At 45.0% G+C, this 25872-nt stretch overlaps 1 protein-coding gene across 1 annotated transcript; it reads left to right on the forward strand.

Annotated features, from left to right (window-relative positions):
* Positions 1 to 13995: 13995 nt before the first annotated feature.
* Positions 13996 to 21786, forward strand: Sod2 (superoxide dismutase 2). Its single transcript, XM_032894729.1, has 5 exons — positions 13996 to 14210; positions 14324 to 14526; positions 16207 to 16323; positions 18915 to 19094; positions 19650 to 21786. Exons 1-5 carry the CDS (start codon positions 14188 to 14190, stop codon positions 19793 to 19795), a joined length of 669 nt encoding a protein of 222 aa, XP_032750620.1. The 5' UTR covers positions 13996 to 14187; the 3' UTR covers positions 19796 to 21786.
* Positions 21787 to 25872: the final 4086 nt, after the last annotated feature.

Here is a 25872-nt window from a genome sequence, read left to right on the forward strand (position 1 = left end):
GGGATGGGGAGGGAAGCGGCCGGAGAGAAGGGCGGGCCCGCGAGGTCAGAGGTCACCCGCGAGGCATCACGGGACGGCGGCCGCTGCCGGACACGCTCGGCGGGGCCACCTGCGGCTGCAGCACGGCCTGGGCGGAGGAATCCGAGCCGACGAGCGCGTGATTGGCTCTTCGCTGCAGGCCGCATCGCACAGGATGCTTCCGCTCGCGCTGCCGGAACGCGGAGACAGCAGCTTCACGCCTAAGCGCCCCTCGTCCTAAATTTGGGGGCCTTAGAAGCCGCCGCTTTCCCTGCGGCCGCCGGCTTCGCTCCTTGTGGCGTCTCTGGGCTTAAGTTGAGGTGCAGGGAAGCTGCGCCTGTGGGAAGTTCCAGCGCAGATCGCACACCAGAAGCCCGGAGAAGGCAGCAGAGTGAGGATTCTGGAGTCCGAGAAATCACTCCAGTAAGACAGTCGCCTGGATTACAGCAAGAACGGCGTTAGTCTGCAGTCTCTTCAGCACTTCCCAGATGGGACAGTCATATTTAGGTTTAGAGCAGTTAATCCCCAGCGAAGGTGTCCTGGCTGAGATCACTTATAAGAACACAATTACAGTAGAGACCAGATGACCAGAGGAGCCATGGTGTTCCACTTAGGGTAAGAGAAAAAAAGGTCTTGGAAAACTAAAGAAAATGGGAAAAGACATGAACAGATGATTCACAGAGAAGATGTCCTTAAATATATCGTAGGAGGAGGATCAACTTTGTTTATAATGGAAATACACATTGAAATCCTGTATCCTGGTAGGGATGCAGTCATTAATAGATAATGTGTTACTTTGGAATGACTACTGGGCTGAGTGAATAAAGCAATGTGTAGAAATACATATACACATATATGTAGGCACATACTGGGAAGACAGAAGGATATTGCAGAAACTTAATACTTACTCAAAAAGTGGTAATGGCTGTAGGAGATAAAGGTAGAAGCAAGGCTTCTCTGAGTTTTCAAAATTTATGAAGACAAAAGGTAAAAACCCTTCAAAGTCAAGTAAATTGAAACGAACCAATTCACTCTTAAGCAGTTTGGTAGTGGAACTGAGACATAGACAAAGAATATATATAGCTACAGTGTTTTGAGTTTCACACTCTGGCACTGTGCCTGTGGATACCTAAGAATCACTCAGTTTCACTAAGTGATTTGTAATTATAACATTGTTGCTGTGGTTTTGAAGTTACGTTTATTGTAGTACAAACATTTCGATGTTACTTTCTCCAAAGATTTCTAGTGTAAAAGAAAATAAGATACAGGGCTGGAGAGATGGCTCAGCGTTAAGAGCACCGGATGCTCTTCCAGAGGTCCTGAGTTCAATTCTCAGCAACCACATGGTGGCTCACAGCCATCTGTAATGAGATCTGATACTCTCTTCTGGTGTATCTGAAGACAGCCCCAGTGTACTTATATATAATAAACAAATGAGATACAAATACAAAAACCAAAGAAGTTCAGAAGCACTATTTAAAATTGAAATATCATCTTGAGGCTGGAGATGATAGCTCAATACTTAAGAGCACTTGTTGCTTTTCCAGAGGACCTGGGTTCAATTCCCAGCATTCCCATGGTGGCTCATAATTGTAACTCCAGTTCCAGAGAAATGGGTCTGATGACCATTTCTGGTCTGTGGGCATACATGTGGTATACTGTGGTACATACATGTATTTGAACACATTGTATTTAAAAAATTTTTTTTTTGATTTAAACTTTTTTATTTTACATGCGTGAGTGTTGTCTGTGTGCCTGGTGGGTGTAGAGGTCAGAAGAGGGCGGCAGATCTGGAATGGAGTTCTAGATGGTTGTGAACCACCATTTAGGTGCTGGGAGCTCCTGCGTCTCTGGAGTCACAGCCAGTGCTCTAATGACTGAGCTATCTCTCCAGCTTCTTGGACACATTTCAAAGTGTCTTAAGGTGAAAGACACATCCGTATCAGGTGGCTCATGACTCCACCTCCAGGGAGTTCTGACCACAGAAAGATACAATGAAGCCCATCATGTTGTACAATTAATATAGCCCATTTAAAAAAAAAAAAAAACTTAACTCCTTGATTGTCCCTTCTTCCCAGGTATTGAAGTAGTTTCCTAGGGCAATGGATTATTTAGTTGAATATTCCCAGGCAAGGGCTAGAGAGATGATTCAGTGGTTAAGAGAGCTTTTATCCCTCTTGCAGAGGACGTGGGTTCAACTCTAAGCACCCACATGGCCATTCCCAATCATCCATAATGTCCTCTTCTGACCTGGGCTGGTTTCAGGCACACAAATGGCATACACACACACACACATACACACACACACACACACACACACACACACACACACACACAAAAACAGTCATACACATAAAGCTAAAAGAATCGTCCCAGGCAAAGCAGGATGGTTGTGCATCAGTGGTGACAGTAAGTGCAGCTAGCACCCACTCTTGGTGTCTAAGTTTTGTAAACTTATTTATGCACACCCTGTCTGCATGTACGCCTGCATACCAAAAGTAGGCATCAGATCACGGGCTGCCCTGTGGTTGCTGGGTGTTGAACTCAGAACCTCTGGAAGAGCATTCAAGTGCACTTCTGCTGAAGCACCTCCCCACCCCCCACGCTCTATTTTACATTAAAAAAAAAAAAAATCCAGAACTCTTGGTTCCAGTTCTGGGAGACATAAGTAAAAACTTGTGTAATATCTTAAATGTAGAGGAAGTGTCTGAGTGAGTAAGGTCTAGTCACAGGATTTAGGAGAAAATGCAAACTGACCCATTGTGATTGTCTAGAGGTCAGCAGGTGCTAAACGTGGGAGGGAAGAGGAATCTACTGAGAAGGAAGATTAAGGAACTCAGGGTCATAGGTACACTCTTCTGTGTGATTAGCCAGGCTTATGTGTTTGTTCTTTAGCTTGTTGGCCAGATATGCACACTTACCAAAACTAATCAAGCCAGCACTAAAAGGGCACATGTGTTGCATGTAAGCTACATGTAAATAAAGTTTGCAAACAAGCCACGACAAACCAAATGAGAACAGCAGAAGCTCAAAACTAAAAAATTAAAAGTTACAATAAAATATAATAATATATATATATAAATATAATAAAAATAAAGTTAAAAAGCAGAGGCTGTCTTTTGAGAGTCTGGGACATGGAGGGAGGGAGTCAGTCCAAGTCATGTTTTGGGTTTGCAGAGGTTCCAGGGGAGGCAGAGGAGGCGTCGAGTCCCCTTGGGAAGGAGCTGTGCCTTGACTGGAGGCTGGGCACTGAACTGCTGGAGGTGACTAGTTGGAAGCCAGTCACCTCATTTTTGCCATAGAGGGGCATAGTTGTCTAAGTTGGGAGTGGAGACAGGGACTGGGGATATAGTTCAGCTTGGTAGAGTGCCTGGCATATATGAAGCCTCCAGTTCATGAAGCACTTTGTACGGGGGAGGGGGGGGCGCGCAACACAGGCCTGTATCTCCAGCACTGATTGTTCGAGAGGCATGATCTAGGTTCCTGGAGGATGAGGAGAGAGCACAGCCTGACTTCCCTTCAGCCTGAATGCAGCAGGGTGGCTTCCTGGGCTGGTTAGTGTTAATGACATTTTGCCTTCTTGAGACAGTTGTTCTTGGTCATGCGTTACAATTGTGTTTCATACAGTATATAGTCTGGCCATTGTTCATTATATAGAATATGTGCCAAAAGTAAATTTGAAACCACAGAAGCCTGCTTGGAGGATTTCCCACAAGCCAAATTGGGGGCAATTTTAGCCTCAAAAGGGAGTTGATCGCAAACACTGAAAACAGGAAAGCTCTAGCTTGTTTGCAACCCCAAACCTCAGGAACTGAGGCAGACATTAGGAATTTGAGGAAAGCCTGGGCTACCTAGCAAGATCTGCCTCAAAAAGACCCAAACCAGCCATGGCACCAGTTATTTGTGAGAGGAGAGAGGGAAAGCTATGTTTTCATCTTTGTAATTGACTGTTATTAATGTTGCACTTTGAAAATTCAACTATGAGAAAATAGCATTTATTCTGCCTTAAAAGTGCACTAGGGTGATTGGACATCCCATCAAGAGGCTAAAGTGGGAGGGTACTAGGTTTCAGGCCAGCCTGGGCTACATAGAAAGAGCCTGTCTCAACAACAAGAACCACAACAAGAACAACAACAGCACAATTATTCACCTCCGGTTGATGAAGGAAAACTTTCCTTGATGCTCTGGTGTATGAAGCTAGCCTTTAACTACAGAGCCTTCTCTCTGGCCTGGAAAGGATTTCTTCACAATAGAGTACCCCTAGTGAGTGTATAATAGATGATGATAGAATTACAAACTAAGTACAGTGTAAGTCCCAGTGAAGTGCTTAACTCAGGCAAAGATTATCAGTGGGCGTTAAAACCTTTTCAAATAAACGTTGGGAAGAGCCATGGTGTGGCATCAACGTGTGAGTCCGTTGACTGTCCTCTAACAGCGAAGTGAGAGCTCATCTTTATAGTGGAGTCCTCTGGTGGTCATCATATGAAGCAAATTGTCAACTTAATAAGACAGAAAATAAACCTACAAGGGGTTGTGGTGCAAATCTAATGATGCTACCAAAATTAATTATTCAATTTATGAGATATAAAAGAAATTCATGTTTATTTTTAGAGTTTGTTATTATTTTAATTATTTGTATATATGTGGGTTTGTGCATGGGTGCAGCTGCCCACAGATGCCCAATGCATTGGATCTCCTACATCTGGAGTTTCAGGCCACTGTGGGCCATCTGATGTGGCTACCTTTGCACAAATCATACACACTTCTAACCTCTGAGCCCTCTCTTTAGCCCTCTATTTTTTAGAGTTTTAAAAATTTTTCAAGATAGGGTTGTAGGAGTGGTTCTGATGCTAAGGTCTTGTTCCCCAATTGGTTCTTGACCTGTCAGTAAAGAAGCCATGGACCAATTACTGGGTGGAGGGAATAGGCAGGACTTCCGGGTCCCTGGAGGCAAGCAGACAGATGCAAGGGAGGAGAGACAGAGTTCACCCTGTTTCTATTGGAGATAAGTTGACCAGCTGTGTGAGATTTCATACGGAGTGGCCACACAGGCCGCTCCTAGAGGCAGGTGGTTGGGGGTGTCTAACAAGGACTAGATATAACTGAGCATCTAAGTTTAGAGCAGGCAGAGAGGTGCGGAGACAAGAATATTTACTGATAAGGGCACGCTTCTCCGGGCGGGAGAGAAGTAGCGCCAGCAATTGTCAAAGGCAAATTGAAATCGAACGACTGTGTGTCTGTGTCTTTTATCCGTGGATTCAATGGAAGCTTGGTGGGAGCTGGTAGCTGCCGCCCATTCCCGGAGCTTAGGCCGGGTAGTGAAAGCTACACACAGCACAGGGTTTCCCTATGTAGTCCTGAGACTCCCTCTGCAGACCATGCTGGCTTCAAACTCCGAGTTCCACTTGCCTGTCTCCTAAATGCCAAGGTTAAAGGCTTGCACCACCACTGCCCAGCTCGAGCTTTAATTTTATTTTAAATCAAATATATATATATATATATATATATATATATATATATATATATATGAGACTGCATGTGCATATGTGTGGAGGGGTGCCCACAAGGCAAGAAGGGGCACCGATCCCTCAGAACTGGAATTATAGGTCATTATTAGGAGCTGCCTGACCTGGATGCTGGACCAAACTCAGTTCTTTGGAAGAGCAGTACATGCTCTTAATCACTAAGCTATATCTTTACCACCCCTATTTTTAAATCTACTTGTCTGTCTGCCTGTCTGTCTACTATCCATCCATCCATCCATCCATGCATCCATGGAGGCAGGGTCTCTGTATAGTTTTGATCATCCTGGAACTCTCTAGGTAGACCATATTGGCCTCAGACTCACAGGGTTCAGCCTCCTGTACCTTCTGAGTGTTAGAATTAAAGGCATGCACCATTAGGCTTGGCTATTTGGTTATTTTTTTAATTACATTTTTATTTTTCTTGTATGCATGCATATGTCTACGTGTGGACCTGTGTGAGGGCATGCATGCCATGTGTCTTAGGGCTCTCACAGAATGTACAGGTAGTCTCTACACAGTAAGAGAATTTGTTGATGACTTACAGTCTGTAGTCCAACTCAGGAGCAGCTGTGAAGTCCAAGGATCTAGTGATGCCCCAGTCCCCAAAGCAGGCAGGCGAAAAAGAGAGACTCTTCCTTCTTCCAATGTCCTTACCTAAGTCTCCAGCAGGTGTGTCCCAGACTAAAGGTGTGTACCACCAAGTCTAGATCTGAGGCTTGCTTTGTCCCAGGTGACCTTGAACTCAGAGATCTCCTTGCCTTAAGCTCCTGGGATTCATAGCCACTTTGCCTCAGGATCTCCATACCAAGCTCCAGGTCAGAAACTTGTAACTCCCAGCCTCAAGATCAGCATCACAGGTGAGTCTTCCAGTTCTGGATTGTAGTTCATTCCAGATACAGTCAAGTTGACAACCAGGAATAGCACTACACCATGTCATGATGCCTGTGGAGGTCAGGGGTCAACCTCCAGGAGTCATTATCCTCTTCCATCATGTGGGTCCCAGGGATCAAACTCAGGCTGACAGTTTTGGCAGCAGGTATATTTACCCTTGTTACAGTTTGTATATGCTCAGCCCAGGAAGTGTCAGTATCAGAAGGTGTGGCCCTGTTGGAGTAGGTGGGGCCTTGATGGAGTAGGTGTGTGACTATGGCTGTGGACTTTAAGGACTCTTTATCCTAGCTGCCTGCATGTAAACTGGTATTCTGCTAGCAGCCTTCAGATGAAGATGTAGAACTCTCAGCTCTCCCTGCTCTGTGCCTGCCTGGGTGCCATCATGTTCCCGCCTTGATGATAATGGACTGAACCTCTGAACCTGTAAGCCAGCCCCAATTAAATGTTGTCCTTATGAGTTGCCTTGGTCATGGTATCCATTCACAGCAGTAAACCCCTAAGACAACCCTTTACCCACTGAGCTATCTCATCCCGCCCCCCGATAAATATTAAGCAGTTGACTCACCATAGTATCTAAATGCAAACCGTTCCAAATAAGACATCGAGGTATAAGGAAATTCTATACACTACCAAATGCACAGTGTATCAAGCGAAATGAATGGTAAATGGATTGGTTGGTTCTTTCTTCCTGGTTTCAGAGTTCATCCCATGGTCTGATTGGTTAGGCCTGTTGTTTAGGGGCTATGACGGCACAATTCATCATGGCAGGAGCATGGACAGGGAGGAATCCTGCTTATCTCATGCAGCCAGGAAGCATAAGAAATAAAAACCTAGGATCTCAATATCTCCTTCAAGGGCAGGCATCCCTACAGGGACCTAATTTCTCCCCCTGGACTCACCTCCTGAAGATTTTACTATCTCCCAATACTACCAACCCGGGGACCAAGCTTTAAGACACAGTCCTTTGGGGGGACATCCAATCGCTAGGAAAACGATTGCATCAGGAAAAAGAAACACATCCTTAGAAAGCCATTTTTCTGTCCAGTTCCCTATAGTGTTCATCCTAGCTACCCAGTCAGTGTAAATCAGTTTCCTGGAAAGGCTTCAGTGCCTAAATCTCACTGCATTTCTGCCAAATTGTACTGGGGAACTGTGGCAAATGCTGTTGGGGGCCATGTTCTTCCTGATGGTAGTGCACCCACTCTCTGCTCCCCTCCCGGTGTGTGTGTGTGTGTCTGTGTCTGTGTGTGGTGTGTTGACCTAGACTGGCCTTGAGCTTGCTATATCAATGAGTGACCTTGAGTTCCTGGTCCTCCTGCCTCTACCACGCAAGCCTACAGATTACAGGTGTTTACCCCAATAGCTGGCACGAACATTGCCTTGGTTCTGTTTGAGTCATCATATCTTCATCCCAATAATTCATTTTCATGAATTATTCCTAGAATAATTTTCCTAGAATAAGCCAATGTTCGCTTCCCTCCTCCTTTCTCCAATTTTCCTTTTCCTTCTTTTCCCTGAAACGTTGCCTTTCACATTTTCTTCTGGGCTTTTGGAGATACCATCTGCAAATGGTCACATGGTCACCTTCACCTCTTAGTGATCCTCCGCCTCAGCTTTTCAGGTACAAGAGGATGGCTTCAAGTGAGGCCACCCTGGACCACAGAGTGAGCTCAAAACAAAACTGGAGTGCATAGCACTGGAAAGACCAAAAAAGAGGGCTGAGGTGTAGGTCTGTTGTTACAGTCCTGGGGTGGCATGCACAAGGCCCGGTTTCCATCCCAGCATTGCATAAATCGGACTTGTGGTGCACGCACACATGCGAGGTCACCTAGAAGGTCATCCTTGGTACACAGAGTAGCCTTGAGACCTTGCTATGAACCTCAACTGTCACAGAGGAAGTCCAAGTTGTCACTGACAAACCTCTGCCTGCCATAGAGGAAGAGATTCCGAGCAAACTCCTCCAGAGCCCAGAGCAGCTTTGCGCAGGCCATTTGTCCTTAGCTCATTTCCTCTAGAACACATGTGCGCTCCTTCTAAATTTGTCCCACTTTCCTTTCCCCCACACACAAAAAAAAAGTTAAACTCAATCATCTGGGCATGGTAGCACGTATGTGTAATCCTTGCAGTCAGGAGGCAGAGGCAGGAGGATTTCAAGTCAGACTCTAGCCTGACCTGTATATTGTTCTGGAGCAGCCTGGCTTACCTAGGGAAACCTTGTGTACACAAAGCAGAAAAGAAAAAAGTTTCAATCAAATGACGTATCCTTTGAGGTTTTGTATGACTTTTTAATGTTTTTCTGTATCACTTTGTATGAGTCGTGTATGACTCTCATGCTTATGTATGTTAGTATATTTGTTGTGGGGCTGCATTGTGTGCTTAGCATGTGTTCGATACCAGGGCTGGGTTCAATACCTGGCATCAAAAATAACCTTAGGTTTTCTTGTTAACTTGCCCTTTGTTGTAGAGGTATTCGTCATGTCACTAAGAACATCAGGGAAAGGTGACCCCTTTCTTTCATCACCCCCAACTGTCCTCATTGACCTCCTGACCTTTTCCCTCAGTACTACTCATCTGTGTCAGCGATCCCGTTGAATGTCAGGTGTGGCAGCACAGAGGTCCTTGCACTCACAGGTAAGCTCTAGGGAAACCAGGAATGTTACACACACATGGTTGTCTCTTCAGAGGAAGAGATGCCTAAGCTGTGCCCAGAAGGCTGGGAGAGGGGAAATAGGATCTTTGTGATGTGCGGCCAAGACAACGCTGTATTCCCTTCAGACTCCTCCTGGGAGTTTGTCAATCTATAGAAGCTATTCCTATGTAAGGTAGTCAGTCTGTAGACCCCATCTTCATGGAGGATGTCTGCGATGGCTATTCTTGTCAGCCTGGCTACATCTGGGATTAGCTAAGTGAACCCTAAATGACTGTGCACCCTTGTGAGGGACTGTTTCTTAATTGAATCGTTAGAACTGGGGAGACCTACTGCTAATCAGGATTTGGGGTGGAGAGAGAAATCTTTGATCCCGATCTTCCGAAGTGGGAGGATCTAACTTTAATCTGAGCCATACCTTCTACCGGCAGCCTGTGTATAGAACATGGCAGAAGGAAACTTGCTGTCTTTGGCTGTTTGCTCTCACCCTCACCGGCAAGCCGGTCTTTCACTGGCATTGGAGTCTACAGCTTTGAGATTCTGCTCATCTACCAAAGACCAACCGAGCCAGCCAGCTTTGTGGACTAAACAGCCACTGGGGTCTTGGACCTTCCATTCGTAGGAAGTCATTGTTGCATTAGCTGGACCACAGCATAGAAGTCATTCTAATAAATCCCCTTTCCATATGCAGATTCATCCTGTAAGCTCTGTTACTGTAGAGAACCCTGACTAATACAGATGTTGGTCCCAGAAGTATAAGGGTGAACATTTTATTTATTTATTTATTTATTTATTTATTTATTTATTTATTTATTTATTTAATGTATGAGTACACCGTATCTGTCTTCACACATACCGGAAGAGGGCATCAGATCTCATTACAGGTGGTTGTGAGCCACCATGTGGTTGCTGGGAATTGAACTCAGGACCTCTGGAAGAGCAGTCAGTGCTCTTAACTGCTGAGCCATCTCTCCAGCCCCAAGGGTGAACATTTTAAAAATCTGGAGTAGGCTTTCTAAATTGCCAACACTTACAATTATCAGTGCCTCTAGTTACTAAAGCCTCTCTGGGGAGCTCAGAGAAACTGAAAGCCCATGGCAGGAACTATGTTACAAACTCAAGGAGACAAATTTGATTGTCCTGACCCACCAATTGTGAGAGGCCATGGATTTGGTGACCCAGTATATAAAATTTTTGACAGTTTGTGGCTAATGCCAAAATGAGAGTCGTTCCCAACTCCCCCAACAGAGGACTTTACTAACTTACATACACCTCAGGCTTATGAACCTTTTAAGTCCTTGACTGTAGCGCCAATTTCCACAATTCCTTCAAAGATTTGATAGTGTTTTTGATTCACCATTCTGCCAACTTCTAAGTATATCTACCTCTGTGGAAGGGCTGGGAAAAGGCTAACAGTAAAACCTTTAGGCATTTTTATCAAGGTCCTTCCTCAGGGGAACCTAACTGTACCTTTATTCTAAGGGTTCTGGGTCTGCAAACTGGCTCCAGTCTGCAAATTGGTTCATTGGCCAAGATCCCCTTTTGTCTCGGTCCAATGTAGCCTTTCTTTGAGAATTTTCCTACATACACATCAAACAGGAATGCAGTAGGCTTCTTATCTACTTCATGATTGGAAACACCATGACTGATTAGCCGGCACTGAAGGTCCACATGAATCATGCCACGATAAAATTCACTTTGTATGTGCTGACCATTATGGGTCAGGCTATTGTGGACATTGTCCTGTCTATGCTGGCAGATATGATAGCCAAAGGCTATGAAGAGCTTTTCATTAATTAATCGCTAAGTGTGTGGCGTGATCTCTCTCTGATAAGGCATATTATTTCTGTAACAATTCTATTCTAACTGCTCTATCCTGCCAAACACCAGAGAAAAATCAGCAAGTTGCGCAACAACAGAAGTGAGCTGAGATGTGGTTACTCCTTGAGACACTACTCCATAGGGAGGCACATGGAATTGTGGTCCTTTGACCTACCTTTTCAACAAAAACTACGCTGAAAGCACTGTATAGTGCTGTTCTCTGTGAAGGAGCGCCACCTGGCGGCCACACAGACACAAATTATCTTTTCCTTGTGAGAGCAGTTTTTGCTGGTTTTTTGTTTGTTTGGTTTTTTTTTCCCCTAATGGAATTGGGGGACATTTCATAGTCATTAATGGGGGAGCTTTTAGAAGGGCCTGCTGGTTTTAAATATGGGACGAGCCTTCTTTTCAACCTTCCTTGACTCGGTTCTGATTTCTTGGGTTCCCTGCAGGGGTGGGAAGAGTTGGTCAGGGACCAGTCAGAGGAAATGACAGGAGATTGAGTCTTCAGTGAAGCTGAGAAACAAATGTAATCTAGGCCTAAGGCCAGAACAAAGGGGAAGTAACAAGCCTCAGGTTAGGGAATTAGTGATGAGTTAAATGTAAGAAATACAATGGTAAGGTCAGATGACGAAAGGCATGCGTGGAGAGGTGTGTAGAGGTAGTCAGATCCCCAGCACCCACATAAAAGTCGGGTGTAGTAGTGGTGCCTGGCTGTAACTCTGCTGCTGTTGGGGCAGTGGTGAAGACAGATGGGAACCAGCTTCATTGAGAGACACCAGACATTGATCTCTGGCCTCCACGAGCACAGCACCTACTTACACATATGTCCCTAAGGGGACAGGGACTCCAGGAAGACCAACAGAGTCAACTAACCTGGACCCTAGGAGCTCTCAGAGACTGAACCACCAACTAAAGAACATACCCAGGCTGGACCTAAGCACACATATTTCTGCTTAAATTCCTGTCTGGATAATATTTATGACATGAAAGAAAAAAAATCTAGATGACAAAGGCCCTAATAAAATCCATTGCTTTGTATGCGTATTAGTCAGGGTTCTCTAGAGTCACAGGACTTATGGGTAGAGTATAAATATAGTATATAGTCTGTAGTCCAACTCCCCAACAATGGTCAGCAGCAGTTGCGAATGGAAGTCCAAGGATCTAGCAGTGGCTCAGTCCCACAAGGTAAGCAGGCAAAAAGAGAGACTCTTCCCTCTTCCAATGCCCTTACATAGGTTTCCAGCAGAAGGTGCGACCCAGATTGAAGGTGTGCACCACTAAGCCTGGATCTGTGACTTGCTTTGTCCCAGATGAACTCAGAGTGAAAGAATAAAGATTTTAAACTATCCCCCACTGACCCTGCTGTGAGGACAAGTGCACCTCACAGCAAATAATAACATAACATGTTTTAGGGATGTAGCCTGGCTATAGCCACCACAAACCATCTGGTCTCTATAAGGCCTGACTCAACAGTCCTGAGAAAAAACAAGAATTAGGGTCAGCTTGCCCCAGAAGCAGGGTGGCCTAGAGTTGAACTGAGCCCAAGTTACAAACCAATGAAATTGCTTTGTGTGACTGTTGCCAACTACCTATGTAATTTTCCCTATAAATACCTTCCCCTAATTGGGCTTGGGGTCGACTCCTCTGTCTCCTGTGTGAGATACGTGTCGTCCCCAGAGCTCTGGTTCCTCAAATACACCTCTTGTTTATTACATCAAGACTGGTTTCTCATGAGTTCTTGGGGGGTTGAGTCGTCTCGAGATTTGAGTGGGGGTCTTCCCCACCCCGGTGGTCTTTCAAGAGATCTCCTGGCCTTAGTCTCCTGGAGTTAAAGGCATGTACTACCTTAGCCTGGGCTTTTCATGGCCACTATGCCTCAAGATCTCCATGCCAAGATCTAGGTCAGAAACTTGTATCTCCTAGCCTCAAGCTCAGGATCACGGGTGAGTCTTCCAATTCTGGATTGTCGTTCATTCCAGATATAGTCAAGTTGACAACCAGGAACAGCCACTACAGTATGCTAACCTAAACAATTAAAAAAGAAAAGGAAACCCGGAAGAGGACACAGCTGAGATCATTGTATTCATGCAGTGAGTTCAGGTTTGTGGAACTGACTAGGGGATCCCTCCTGGTAACAGTGTTAGACCACCTCGGGGAGGAATACCGTCAGAGCCACCTTTCCTCAGCTAATATGCCAACTTCTGTTTTCAACCATGCTGACCCAGGGCATTCATGATACAACTCGGGTCTGAGGCCTGTGGGCAAGTTTCTATCGGAAAGCATCCTCTTGAAATTCCCCTTACCAAGCCCAGTCATTCTTAACAGGCAAAGGGGTGGGAAAAACCACCCGGAACTACTCAGCCACCCGCCTTCTGTTTCCTTAGTGATTTCTAATCAGGGAAGACCTAAACCCTATGAAAGCTGCCTTAAATTCTATGTATAATTGCTATGAAAACATTTGATAGCCGCAGCTTATTAGACCATAAGTCAACAAAGGGAAACAATGTCGTTTTACATTTAGTTGGTGGTTGGTTTTGAAGTCACTGAATACACAAAATGTTACAGGGTTTAGTCAGGAAAGATGAACCTGGCCTTCTAATCCCGACTCTTGCTAGCTAACTGCGAGGCTGGCAAGCTGCACCTGGAGTCAGCAACCCCAACCTCAGGGGCAACAAAGATGAACACACTCAAACCTGAGATGTGATTTAAATTCAGCAGCCCTGTCACTGGGCAGCCAGTGGAGATCAGGTCGGGGGAAGGTCACTCAGGGCATAAATTAAGTGAGTCAGAAGGGCCCTGATTACGCCATGGCTCTGACCAGCAGCAGGGCCGTGGCTTCCCGGAGGAAAGTCTCCGGGGCTTTCCAAAATCAGGAATGGAAAAGGAGTGGAGACTTTGTAGCTCACAGGCAGAGTTGGTCGAGGCGGCCCGAGAAGAGGCGGGGCCTAGTCTGAGGGTGGAGCATAGCCACACCGGGGGCGGGGCCGAGCGGGCGGAGGCTAAGGCCCGTGATGGAGGCGTGGCCACGCTAGGGGCGTGGCCGTGGCAAGCCCGCGGGCTCTACCAATTCGGCGCGGGGGAGACCCGGCCTTCCCTGTGTGCCGCTCTGTTACAAGCTGGGCCGTCCCTGTCGCGGTCCTCCCCTCCGTTGATGGGCGCTGCCGGCAGGGTCAGCGCCTAGTTGTGTCCTTGCGGACGCCCGGCGGACGCCGCAGAGCAGACGCGCGGCTGCTAGCGAACGGCCGTGTTCTGAGGAGAGCAGCGGTCGTGAGCGCCTCAGCAATGTTGTGTCGGGCGGCGTGCAGGTAAGTGGCAGGGCCCGGGGCGGCGGCGTCCCCCTTTGGTGGGTCTCGGGCGGCGGATGTGGCTGGCTCGCCGTGTCGGTGGCATGACGCGGCGTCCTCTCTGTCCCTCTCAGCGCGGGCAGAAGTCTGGGCCCCGCGGCCAGTGTTGCGGGCTCCCGGCACAAGCACAGCCTCCCCGACCTGCCTTACGACTATGGCGCGCTGGAGCCGCACATTAACGCGCAGATCATGCAGCTGCACCACAGCAAGCACCACGCGACCTACGTGAACAATCTGAACGTCACCGAGGAGAAGTACCACGAGGCGCTGGCCAAGGGTAGGTGCGAGGTCTCTGTACTGGAGGCTCCCCGTGTCCAGACGGAAGTCTGTTTCGATGCAGGGGAATAGCTCGGTTGGTTTGCATAAACGTCCTTTACTATCTCGGAAAACACTACCTCACGAAAGTACTTGATGCAGTTGTACCATTGTGAGTCCCTTTTTGCCACCCGTGTTGCTAGCTAGCATTGGTGGTAAATCCAGAGCCCTTTAAAGACAGCTCCGGGACGTTGCTCCTTTTTGCATAATGAATATTTATTTTTTGCCTTGCATATGGATATTTAAAATCTGCGGCTGTTATATAACGTGGCTTTGGGAAAGTTTGTTTTGCTTTTTTTTCAGGTAGCCTTGGCAGCGGTTTGCAGGAGGGCTGAGAGTGCCCATGCTGGGTCAGCCAGGTGCCCTTGAGTGGCAGGATGCCTGGGGCTAGAAGTGGCTGGGGCTTTGCTGAGAGCATGTGCTATTGGTGGCCTGGCAGCAGGTGCAGGAGAGGGTCTGAAGTGGCATCAGGAGACTGCAGCCCGAGTTTGATTATTGTCACTGTTTCGGACAACATTAGGATTAGTTCAGTCTAGGACTTGGGCTCCCTGGCTCGATCCATGGATGTCTCTGCACTGTGGATATCCTGTTTCACACCTTTTACCCTTGTGGGAGAGGAATTTAGCGGCCCAACAAGCTAGACTTGGTACTTTTGGGGTCAAAGTTCACAGGAAAAATAGGTATTTCGTGAGAAACTTGAGTGTCCCTGAATGGAACAGTAGTTAAGCTTATTTATTTACCTATATTTTTAAGAGCTCAGCCAACAAAATCTATGGTATGTGCACTTCTGTGTTTGTACCCCAGATGATGTATATGGGAGTGCTATAGTATTAAAAAAAACCCATCTGTGTGTGTGTGTGTGTGTGTGTGTGTGTGTGTGTGTGTGTGTGTACACGTGTGTGATGAAGGTTAGAGGATAACTTTGGGGAGTTGGTTCTCTCCTTTCACTGTGGTATTCAGAAACTGAGCTCAGATTGTCAATTCAAGTCAGGGTGTCAGGTTTTCCTGGCAAGAGCTTTTTTGTTTTTTTACCTGTTGAGCCAACCACAACTTCTGGGAATAATTGTTTTAATGGCTAAACAAAATAGTATGCTGTCTTTTTAATCTATTAGTTTTTACAAGGAGAATAATTGGTAGCCGTGTCTCTGGGTTAGCTGTATTGCTTGAGAAAACCAGACAGTAAAATTCACTTTTTCTTAAATGTACTCTTATTGCCTCTTAGGTCTGGGAAACGGGTTGAGTAATTGGTTCACTGGGGGCATCTAGTGGAGAAGTGTGGTATTTTAGCATAGTTGTAAGTGGCCCAACGAAGAGAAGGAAATTACCACATTCTGGAAATTTTACTTGCAATAAGCAAATCACATAATCGTGAATACGGGAAGAGACTCTGATTTAGGAAATGACAGATTTGGGAAGGCTGTGGTAATAGTGAGTAGGGGAAAAGCCCAGTTGTGAAAGCGTTTCCTCTAAGGTGGCATCTGACAACTTTCCTCTTAATGTTGTAAAAACATGGTGATTTCAACCCTTCCGTGGAGACAGAGCTGTATTTGTTTAGTGAATGCTGCTGGGAATAAGAAAGCCGTGGTTTTCTTGGCCTGGCTGAGGACGGATTCTGAAAAGGTGTTTACATTTTATATTTCAGGAGATGTTACGACTCAGGTTGCTCTTCAGCCTGCACTGAAGTTCAATGGCGGGGGCCACATCAACCACAGCATTTTCTGGACAAACCTGAGCCCTAAGGGTGGTGGAGAACCCAAAGGTCGGTATCTGCTGGTGCGGCTTTATACTTGGTGTACAGTAGGAATGATTGTTGGGTTCCCCCCCTTTCTTAACTTTTTAATTTTCTCTAAAAGAGCAATGTGTGGTTCTTGCTGGCCTAGAAATCGATATGTAGACAGTCTTTATAAGTTTATTTATTTGTTTATTTTTTGAGGCAGTTTGTTTAATACACAAACACACACACACACACACCACACACACACACACACATATATATATGTGTGTATATGTATCTGTGTGTGGGGATGATTTTCTTCTTTTTCTTTTAGGGACTGAGCTCAGCACACACAAGTATGTGCCCATTGGCTTGGCCTCCAGAGGACCATTGGTTTTCTTATTACCTGAGTTCTCCCGAGTTACCATATAGGTGTATTTCTTACACTCAGGATATGACAAGTTGTTACGTTTCAAAGGGAGGAGTAGAGAATGTGTTCAGAGAGCTCTGTCACCCGCTTTCTCTCTCTCTCTCTCTCTCTCTCTCTCTCTCTCTCTCTCTCTCTCTCTCTCACACACACACACACAGACACAGACACAGACACATGCCCAGACACACACCTGCATACCCTGCCCACTCCTAGGATAAGTGTTAGGGAAAACCTGGACAAACCTAGTACTTAGAGAAGTTGACCCTGGGAAAGAAGACACGTAGCCATCTGAACTGTATTTGCTTCATCCATGGGCGCAGGGTAATTACGGGCCTGCTTAGTGTTGTATGTAAAGTGCTCAGAGTAGTGCTTTTGATTATTATTCCTAATATGAGGAAGTCACTTGCCCCAGTAAAACAGGGTTTCCATGAAAATGAAAACAAAACAAAAACCTTTGTGCAATGAAGGGTGTGTACAATTTACTTGTCTTTAAACAAAAGCAAATCCTCAGATTGGAGAGATGGCCCAGCAGTTATGAGTGCTGACTGTTCTTCCACAGGTCCTGAGTTCAGTTCGATGCCCTTCTCTGGTGTGTCTGAAGACAGTGACAGTGTACTCATATACATAGAATAAATGAGAAGAATAATTCTAAAAAAGCAAAAAAACCAAACAAAACAAAAAACCCACCCCAAGTAACATCAATAACAATAACAACAAAAACCCAAGTCCTCTACTCCTCAGCCCCTCTGTACACCCTATACTTCCTGTAAGACATTAGATAGTTATACCACCTCATCCATATGGCTGCCATGGCTCCTCTGACTTCCTGTGTGGCTTATGGAGGCTCAGGTGACTTCAGTTATCTTCTGATTAGGGAAGTGAGGGCTATCGTATAGATCTCCTCCCTAGATTTTTCTTCCTCTCGCATGTGCCCTAAGTATCTGGTTTTGTTGGTTCTTCTCCAGTCCCTATCTCTGTGGTGGTGATGCTGGGATTGAACCCTGGTCCTCCATGTGCTAGGTCAGCCTGCTGCTGAGCTACATTCCCAGTGTAATGTTGCTTGTGCTGTTTTTTTTTTTTTTTTTACCATTGCTGTAAAAGCCAGCCTGACTCACTAGTAATAAGCACTTCCATCATGACTTGTGAGATTTTTGGCTATGACCAGGATATAAAGTGTGCCAGGGCCGCCGCCGCTTCCTCCTCCTCCTCTTCTTCCTCTTTCTCCTCCTCCTTCTCCTTTTCTTCCTCCTCCCCTCCTCCTCCTTCCTCTTCTCCCTCCCCTCCTCCCCCCTCCTCCTCCCCCCCCCCCTCCTCCCTCTCCTCCTCCTCCTCCCCTCTTCTTCTCCTCCTCCCCTCCTCCTCTTCTTCCTCCTCTTCTTCCTCATGTTGATATTTCTGTTACATAGTTTGTATCACTTGAAGCATTAGCCATATTTGTAAAAGATAATTACATTTTAGGCAATAGAATGAGAGAAGTGAGACGTTGGACCCATTTGATTCAGTTTGATACGCTTCATGCAGAATCAGTTCCATATTGCTACAGAGTAAAAAGATTCTAGGGGTGGGGTAGTATATGCCTGTAATCCCAGCACTTGGGAAGTAGAGACAGGAGGATCAGAAGTCTGAGTCCAGGTGTGTGTGTGTGTGTGTGTGTGTGTGTGTGTGTGTGTGTGTGTGTGTGTGAGTCTTTTCCCTCACTGCCCCCTCTCTTTCCTTTCCTTTGTTGGGGTCAACTCTAGGGCTTCATGCATATCTGGTCTGTTCTTTGAGCTCTGTTCCAGCCCTCTTAAGTGTGCCATTCATTAGCTCAATAACAAAAGCGAGAAGCCTTCATTTAAAGAACAATATGATGAAGATGGGAGAGCTAGGCTTGGGGAAGGAGTTGAATAACAGCAATAACTTTCAGTTTCCAAATGGGGCCGTAGGATAGGGGTAAAAGTATGAAAGGGAAAAATGGAAAGTAAGCCTGTGAGAAGGCTCTTCCCTTCCTTTCTCCTCACTAGCACAGGGAGCAGAGAGGCCCTGGCTGCACTCTCTAATTGACCTCAGCCCAGGGTCTGACGCCTGCGTGAGGGAGGATGGCCTTGCGGAGGGTTGCAGGCATCTTCTCATGGGCGTGGTCCTTTGACAAGACTATTTTAGTGTTGTGAGCCTAACATTCTGCTGTAGTTTTTGAAGTCTTTTCTGGCTTTGCTTTTTCCTTCAGGAGAGTTGCTGGAGGCTATCAAGCGTGACTTTGGGTCCTTTGAGAAGTTTAAGGAGAAATTAACAGCCGTGTCTGTGGGAGTCCAAGGTTCAGGCTGGGGCTGGCTTGGCTTCAATAAGGAGCAAGGTCGCTTACAGATTGCCGCCTGCTCTAATCAGGACCCACTGCAAGGAACCACAGGTGAGGGAGTCTCTGTGTGTTGGGGACGCAGACCTATGCTACTATACCCGACTTGAGGACTTAAATAGTTTTTTTAAAAAAAAATATAGAACTAAACTTTTCATTTATGCCACTTAATTTCTGAAGGCAGTGTTCATTTTTCTTTGGTCCTGTTTAACTTCTTGTTAACCTACTCTTTTTAGTGACTCATTGATATTTCTTCCAGAAAACTAAAATTACCCTTGGAGAGTAGAACTGGTTTCTCAGCCTCTTCCCCTCCAATGCTCTGGAACGGAAGCTTAGGGCCTTAGCCATCCCCTCTCACTTGTGGCTCCTGACTGAGACTGGGAAGAAGGCTGGGCTTCAACACTAGGTGCTTCTGTTGCTATTTTAGCAGCAGGGATTAAGGTTCTGTAGTTTAACTTGATCTTTTGGAGGCTTTTTCATATTATTTATTATATTTCTTTCCAAAATAAGCAATTTAAATGTTTTTGCAGGGATATGCAAATTTTCTGTTACGTAAGAAGCAAGCGAATGATGCCGTATTAAAGAATATTTTTTCTCTCTTTCTGATAGGCCTTATTCCACTGCTGGGGATTGACGTGTGGGAGCACGCTTACTATCTTCAGTATAAAAACGTCAGACCTGACTATCTGAAAGCCATTTGGAATGTAATCAACTGGGAGAATGTTAGCCAAAGATACATAGTTTGCAAGAAGTGAAGCCCTTCGGCCAGGCTGTGTGTCAGGCCCGTGGTGGGTGTTTTGTAGTAGTGTAGAGCATTGCAGCACTGTGGCTGAGCTGTTGTAATCTTCATTGATGCCTATCCACATATGTGTAAGCATACAGTTATGATAATTTCTTAATTAAATGTATTGTTAGGCAACTGTTTGAGAACAGTACATACTTGGTGTGAGCTGCTCTTGATTGAACATTTTCATTAGAGGCTTGAATTGCTTGGACGCTGTCACTGTCATCATAAGGCCATCAAAGATATTCCATCTCTGTGTTGGGGCCTGTGGGGAGGCTGTAATCCTGTTCTACTGCAGTTAGGAAAAAAATGAGTTATCCCCCCCCCCCCCAGAATTGTTGAATAATAAAAAAGAGAACTGAATAGTTCTCTTTTCTGTTAAAAATTGCTGTTTTTCATAAGTAATCCTTTGTTTAGCAGATATCACCTAGTGGTCTTTATTTATGGCCACAGTTTCACAGAAACACCATTTTTTCACTTGAAACGTGTAACTAGGCTAAGGATGGATGAAGTGGTAGAGCCTTTGCCTGTCTTATGTGAGGCCCTGGGCTCTACCTCACTACTGAAAACAAATCACAGACCCACAGCTCGGCTCCTGACTGACAACTGTTGACAACTGTTAATTCGGAGAGGAGTGAAATTGTGCCTCTGGGTTTTTTTATAGGCTGAGATGCAAAAAACGTTAATCTTGTCTTTTAAAACCGACTGTGTATTGTATGAAAGTGCTCAAGATGGACAAAGTATGCAGGGCCTGTCCATGACGTCAGCATGGGGACTAGGCCACAGGGCATTCAGGGAAGCCGTTCAGCCCCATTAATTGTGTATCTCAGGAGAACTGGAGCCTGGGTGAGGTGGCACCTTTCTCAGTAGAGGCAAACGGGTTTCTGAGTGAGGTCAGTAGGGTGTCTGAGAACATTAGTTTTCAGAGACATGTATTTTCATTTTTTCTGCAGTCTCAAGAACTTATACTCACAAGAGGGCCTTTGTGTTGTTATTCAATAGGAGGACACCCTTTCCCTGACAAGGCGCACAGTGTTTCCGATTGTGTTCCTGTGCAGCATTTGGGTGTAGAGCTGTGCACTGTTGAAATGCCTTTGTGAATTTGCCTTTTCACATTTCATCTCACCATCTTCCTTGTTTTCTTTACTGACTATGTAATGTTTTATCAGTTGGGTATTACTGAATAGTTTGTTTGTGTTTAATTGCTGTTTATTACCAAAAAGGCTGTGGTCAGCAACCCCAGGCATGCACATTACTTCTTAATGGAGTATTTTTTAAAGGTTTATTTTAATTTTAATTATGTGTGTCTGTGTATGTTCTGTTCATTGTCCCCATGGAAGACAGAAGAAATTGTTGGGTCTGGGTCCCTTGGAGCTGGAGTGGTGCCCATGAGCTGGGACTTGACGGGGATCATCCTCGAGAGCAATAAGCACTTAACCACTGAGCCCCCTGGAATTTTTTTTTTCTAAATATTGAGTTTTTTCTTAAACCTATTTTGTAATTTGTCCCAAGTTATTTTCAAATCCTCGCCTCAAGTATATTTTTCTTTTTCTTTTTAATGGAAAAATGGAGTGACTTAGCAGTTTCAATATTGAAGACTAAAGTTAAAAAAAAACAACAAACTTTAAATTCAAAGCACTTTTTGGCACTCGGTGTAGAAGCTAGTCAGATGTTGTGAGTGTCTGCTGATGAAGTGACCTGTAGGAGTGAGTAGAGCCATTGTACAGAACAGCGACTCAACTGAGCAAACGTGTCCCGTGGTTCTGCTTAGCCTTGGTTATGAGGCTGCGAACTCTTAAACAGACCTCAGGAGAGCCTTTGATGGTGGACTTCTGAAGACAAGTCTTTAGGCCAGAGTTTATCTTGAGCTAACAGATTTGCAGAGACTACTGACTTTATATAACTTTGACTCCTACTAACTAAGCTTTCAGATTAAAAAACAAAAGTCAATGTTGAAATTTCTATGAGGCTCTATTTGTGCTGTGGGTTTCTGTTGGTGAGGATGAGGAATCCCAAGTCTCCTCCTTGATGTATAGATTTTATGAGACCAAGAGAATGTGCAAACTGAAGTCACCCAGTAGAAAATGAGGCTTAGATGATTTAACTTAAACTTGTCTCTTAAAATAGAGGCAAGTAAATTCACATTTCTTCTGAGAGAACTACATGAATTTGTATTGTTCATCTGGGAAGGTGTGTGTATGTGCATGTGTGTAGTGTGTGTGTGTGAGTGTGTGTGTGTGTGAGTGTGTGTGTGTTTGTGTGTGTGGGGTGTGTGTATGTGTGTGGAGTGTGGGTGTGGGTGTGTGTGTGTGTGTGTGGTGTGTGTGTGTGTGTGTGTGTGTGTGTGTGCATGGGTGTGTGTGTGTTTGTGTGTGGAATGTGTGTGGAGTGTGTGTGGAGGTGTGTGTGTGGTGTGTGGTGTGTGGGTGTATGGGTGTGGGTGTGTGTGTGTGTGTGTGTGTGTGTGTGTGTGTAACTAGATTAGCACCATGAGTTCCAGTCATGGTTGACCTTAGCAGACATTAGCAGGATTAACACTGGAGGGAAACAAAGAAGCAAAATAAATATTTCCTCTGAGGTGGTACCTGCTGCCTGAACTGATGTGCATTCATTGAACTGTGGACTCAGAGGTTGCCTTATTGCATCTGAAATTCTTGGTCTAAAGTGAGATCCGAATTTCTTTTGCTCACCTTCATGAAAAAGTATAGAAGTTGGAACTTTGTGTGGGTTATGTCTAAACCTAGGAATAAATGCTGGGTTTCTTTTCCTGTTGTAATTTCAGTCAAGTTACTGAGAGGGAAGCTGTTAGGTACATTTTAAATGAATCACAGCAAAGCGCTATCCTTCTGATCGCAGCAAGCTAATATCTATCTTCTGAACATCATGTCTGCCGCCTGCTGAAAGGCCTGTAAGGTTCTGGGTAGTATTCATTTAATATTGATCAAAGAAGCGTTTATTTATAAGTGCAAAGTGTTTTTTGATCGTTAATAAAAAAAAAGTGTTGTCAACTATCAAGAGGTCTGTATGACGCATGTGTGCCAGAACATTAACAGTCCTATCATGCTGTTGCTTCCGCTGCTTTCTGCAAGACGTGAGTAACTACTATGCATTGGAGGTTGGTCTTTTTGAAATTTTACTCTTAAAATTCAGAAGTCATATAAATTCTTTAATAGCAGATCTAATTATATAATATGTAATAATGCATAAAACAGTACTAGGGATATAGGAATACTCTGTTTATATGTTCCCAAACCCTTCAACACTTTGGTCCCAGATTCTCCAGGGTAGCCGATTGCTTGGTCTCTAACTGATGGGGGTCTCCCAGACAGCTAGCTCTGCAGATCCTGTGCAGCCACAGGTCATGTGTCTATCTTAGAGCAGCTCTCTGTATATTGGGTGTAATAGTTAATTTGGAGTGTCTACTTCATTGGGTTATGACATGCCTAGAATGTTAGAGATATTTTCCTGTAAGGTCATTTTCAGAAAACATTAACTGAGGGATAAGAGTTGCCTTAAAGGGCTGGAGAGATGGCTCAGCTGTTAGGAGCACCCACTGACTGCTCTTCCAGAGGTCCTGTTCAATTCCTAGCAACCACATGGTGGCTCACAACCATCTGTCATGGGATACGATGTGCACTTCTGATGTGTCTGAAGACAGAGACAGTGTACTCACATACATAAAGTAAATAAATCTTAAAAAGGAAAAGAGTTGCCTTAAATGTAGGTGGAACCCAGACTCAATAAAAGGAGGAAGAGGAGAAAGCCAGCTGAGCCAGCGTCCTGATTGGTGGAGATAGAGGTGAGGAATCAGCCACCAGCTCTGTTACCTGGCAACTGTTCTGTTCCTCCACTGCATGATGGGATGGACCATCCCTTCAACCATGAAGCAAATCTCTCTTGAGTTGGCTCTTGTCAGGTGTTTGATCACACTGATGAGAGAAGTAACATCGGTTACTGCCTCCTTGGGGATGAGTAACACATAATTTCTCCATTCTAAAGGCCTCATAAAGGGATGGATGGCAGCTGGAGATGGACAGGGCGAGGGAGTTCAGAGGAGCTCCCTCGTGTGTTCCAGGCTCTTCCCCACATTCACCTGACTTGAAGGACACTGAGGTTGCTTTTTGGAGACTTCATTAACAGGCATGACTAATCTCCCATTGGTCATTGGAAATCACATCATCCTTCTGCCTTTTCCTTTGCTGGAAGATCAGGGAGTACGGTTCAGAGTCCCAGCACTAATCTTGCCTTGGTTTTTGGTGTTCAGCCCGTAACCTATAGCTAGGGCTATTAGCCTTCAGTCGTATCATCTACAAGAGACACTTCCCACAGTCTGACAATTGTTGATCAGAAAAGACATTTACTGAAGTCTAGGAATAAGATACTCATTGCCAGAGATCCCAGGGATCTTGAGAGCCAAGAAACAGCCAAGGATGACGAACAAACATTTTAATATAAGTCAGCATCACACAATGTTTTATATGTGAATTATAAAGTCCCCATAACATCTGAAAACAGGAACCAAGCAGAATGCTGCCTTGACTCTGGAAGAAAATATGCTTCTTTTGAGAAAGGGTCTCACTTATGTAACTCTGGTCAGCTTGTAAACCAGACTGGCCTTGAACTCACGGATCTGCCTCTGTCTTTGGTTGCTGAGATTAAAAGCAGGAAATACCACATCTGGAAAAAAAGATCAGGAAATCAAAAAACCAACTTTTTATCACACATTTTACATAAAGTTCTGATACTTGTTTTCACTCTGATCACTGGGAAATAAGAGCTTGCTTGGTACTATTCTCTCTAGACAATGAAACACCCAGTAGTCTATCCTGCTCTAACACCAATGGGCCACAATGACCAGCATGGCAAGATATTCCACATGGTGCAATCGTAGCACTTGTATCCTGGGGAAGCCAACAGTCACCTAATTGAACTTAAGTCCTGTTTTATGGAGATTTCTAGCTTAGTCTTGTACAGTGAGCCAGCTACCTATGGCTGGTGAGGCCACGGAATCTGGATGAGAGCCCACCACTGCAGTTCCCAAACCCAGTATAATCTCACTGTTGTAAATACTTATCCCTACAGCCATAGGTGAGTGTAGCTTTCACCCCACATCAAAGAAGCTTCTTTTTGCAGCAGATGGAAATCCACAACTGATAAAGCCGAGATCAACTTACCATGGCTTGCTGGCTCCCAATCAATACATTTATAACACAGGCCCTACACTTGGGGCTTAGGGAAGAGGGAGTGGAAAGACTAAGGCAGAGGACCAGGACATCTGCTGTGACGGTCTATAATACATATGATGGGAAGGTGTGTGTGTGTCTGAATCAAGACCCGATTCAAGAATAAAAACTTAAAACAAAAGGTTGGCATGACCTATTTTCATGACACGCTGCCTGCTATTCCATGTGTGCTTATGGTAATGAAACTTTTGTTGTGATACTTCTGGAACAAAAGATAAGGTTTCTCAGCCTTGTGTAAGGGAAAGAACATGAATACTTTCGAGTTCAAAGTCAGCATGTAGACATTTTACTTTGAATACATGCTGTCTGTACCTGTAGTCTCTTTATTTGCAATGTGTCAATTCCACATGTGTGCCCACTAACATGTTCCCCGAAGGCCCGGAACATAAAGTTCCTCCTTGTTTGCATTCCTTTCATTCCGAGCATAAAATATAGGCTGCATAGTCAAACAAATGGTGTGACTGGCTGTGTTTAACATAAGGCACAGAAGTGAATACATCAAAGCTACTAAGAAACTAGGCAGCAAAACAGGTTACTGTGGAAGGCTGCATTCTTGATTCTGCCCCTGCGCACGCGCTCGTGTGTGTGTGTGTCTGTCTGTCTGGTCTGGTTGCTTTGATTAAGCCCTGTGAGATACTACTGGTTACGATGCCTAGTTTGGGTCCTACTCCTTTGTTGGAAAATGAAGTGCTTGGAGAGAGGACCCTGAAGTGCCATCTGGCATTTTTTCTCTGAATTGTTCATATTATTAGCCCATTGTACTGGCTGGCAAGCTAGAGTCGCCAGAGAAGATGGAGCTTCCGTT

The sequence above is a fragment of the Rattus rattus genome, chromosome 2 (assembly GCF_011064425.1).
Source record: "Rattus rattus isolate New Zealand chromosome 2, Rrattus_CSIRO_v1, whole genome shotgun sequence".
Classification (NCBI taxonomy): Eukaryota; Metazoa; Chordata; class Mammalia; order Rodentia; family Muridae; genus Rattus; species Rattus rattus.

Excerpts from the sequence above, each read along its gene's own strand:
- Sod2 (XM_032894729.1), top strand. The coding sequence starts at position 14,188 with ATGTTGTGTCGGGCGGCGTGCAG. Across the intron at positions 16,324-18,914 it reads GGGTGGTGGAGAACCCAAAG|GAGAGTTGCTGGAGGCTATC; the intron begins GTCGGTATCTGC and ends TTTTTCCTTCAG. Across the intron at positions 19,095-19,649 it reads CCCACTGCAAGGAACCACAG|GCCTTATTCCACTGCTGGGG; the intron begins GTGAGGGAGTCT and ends TCTTTCTGATAG.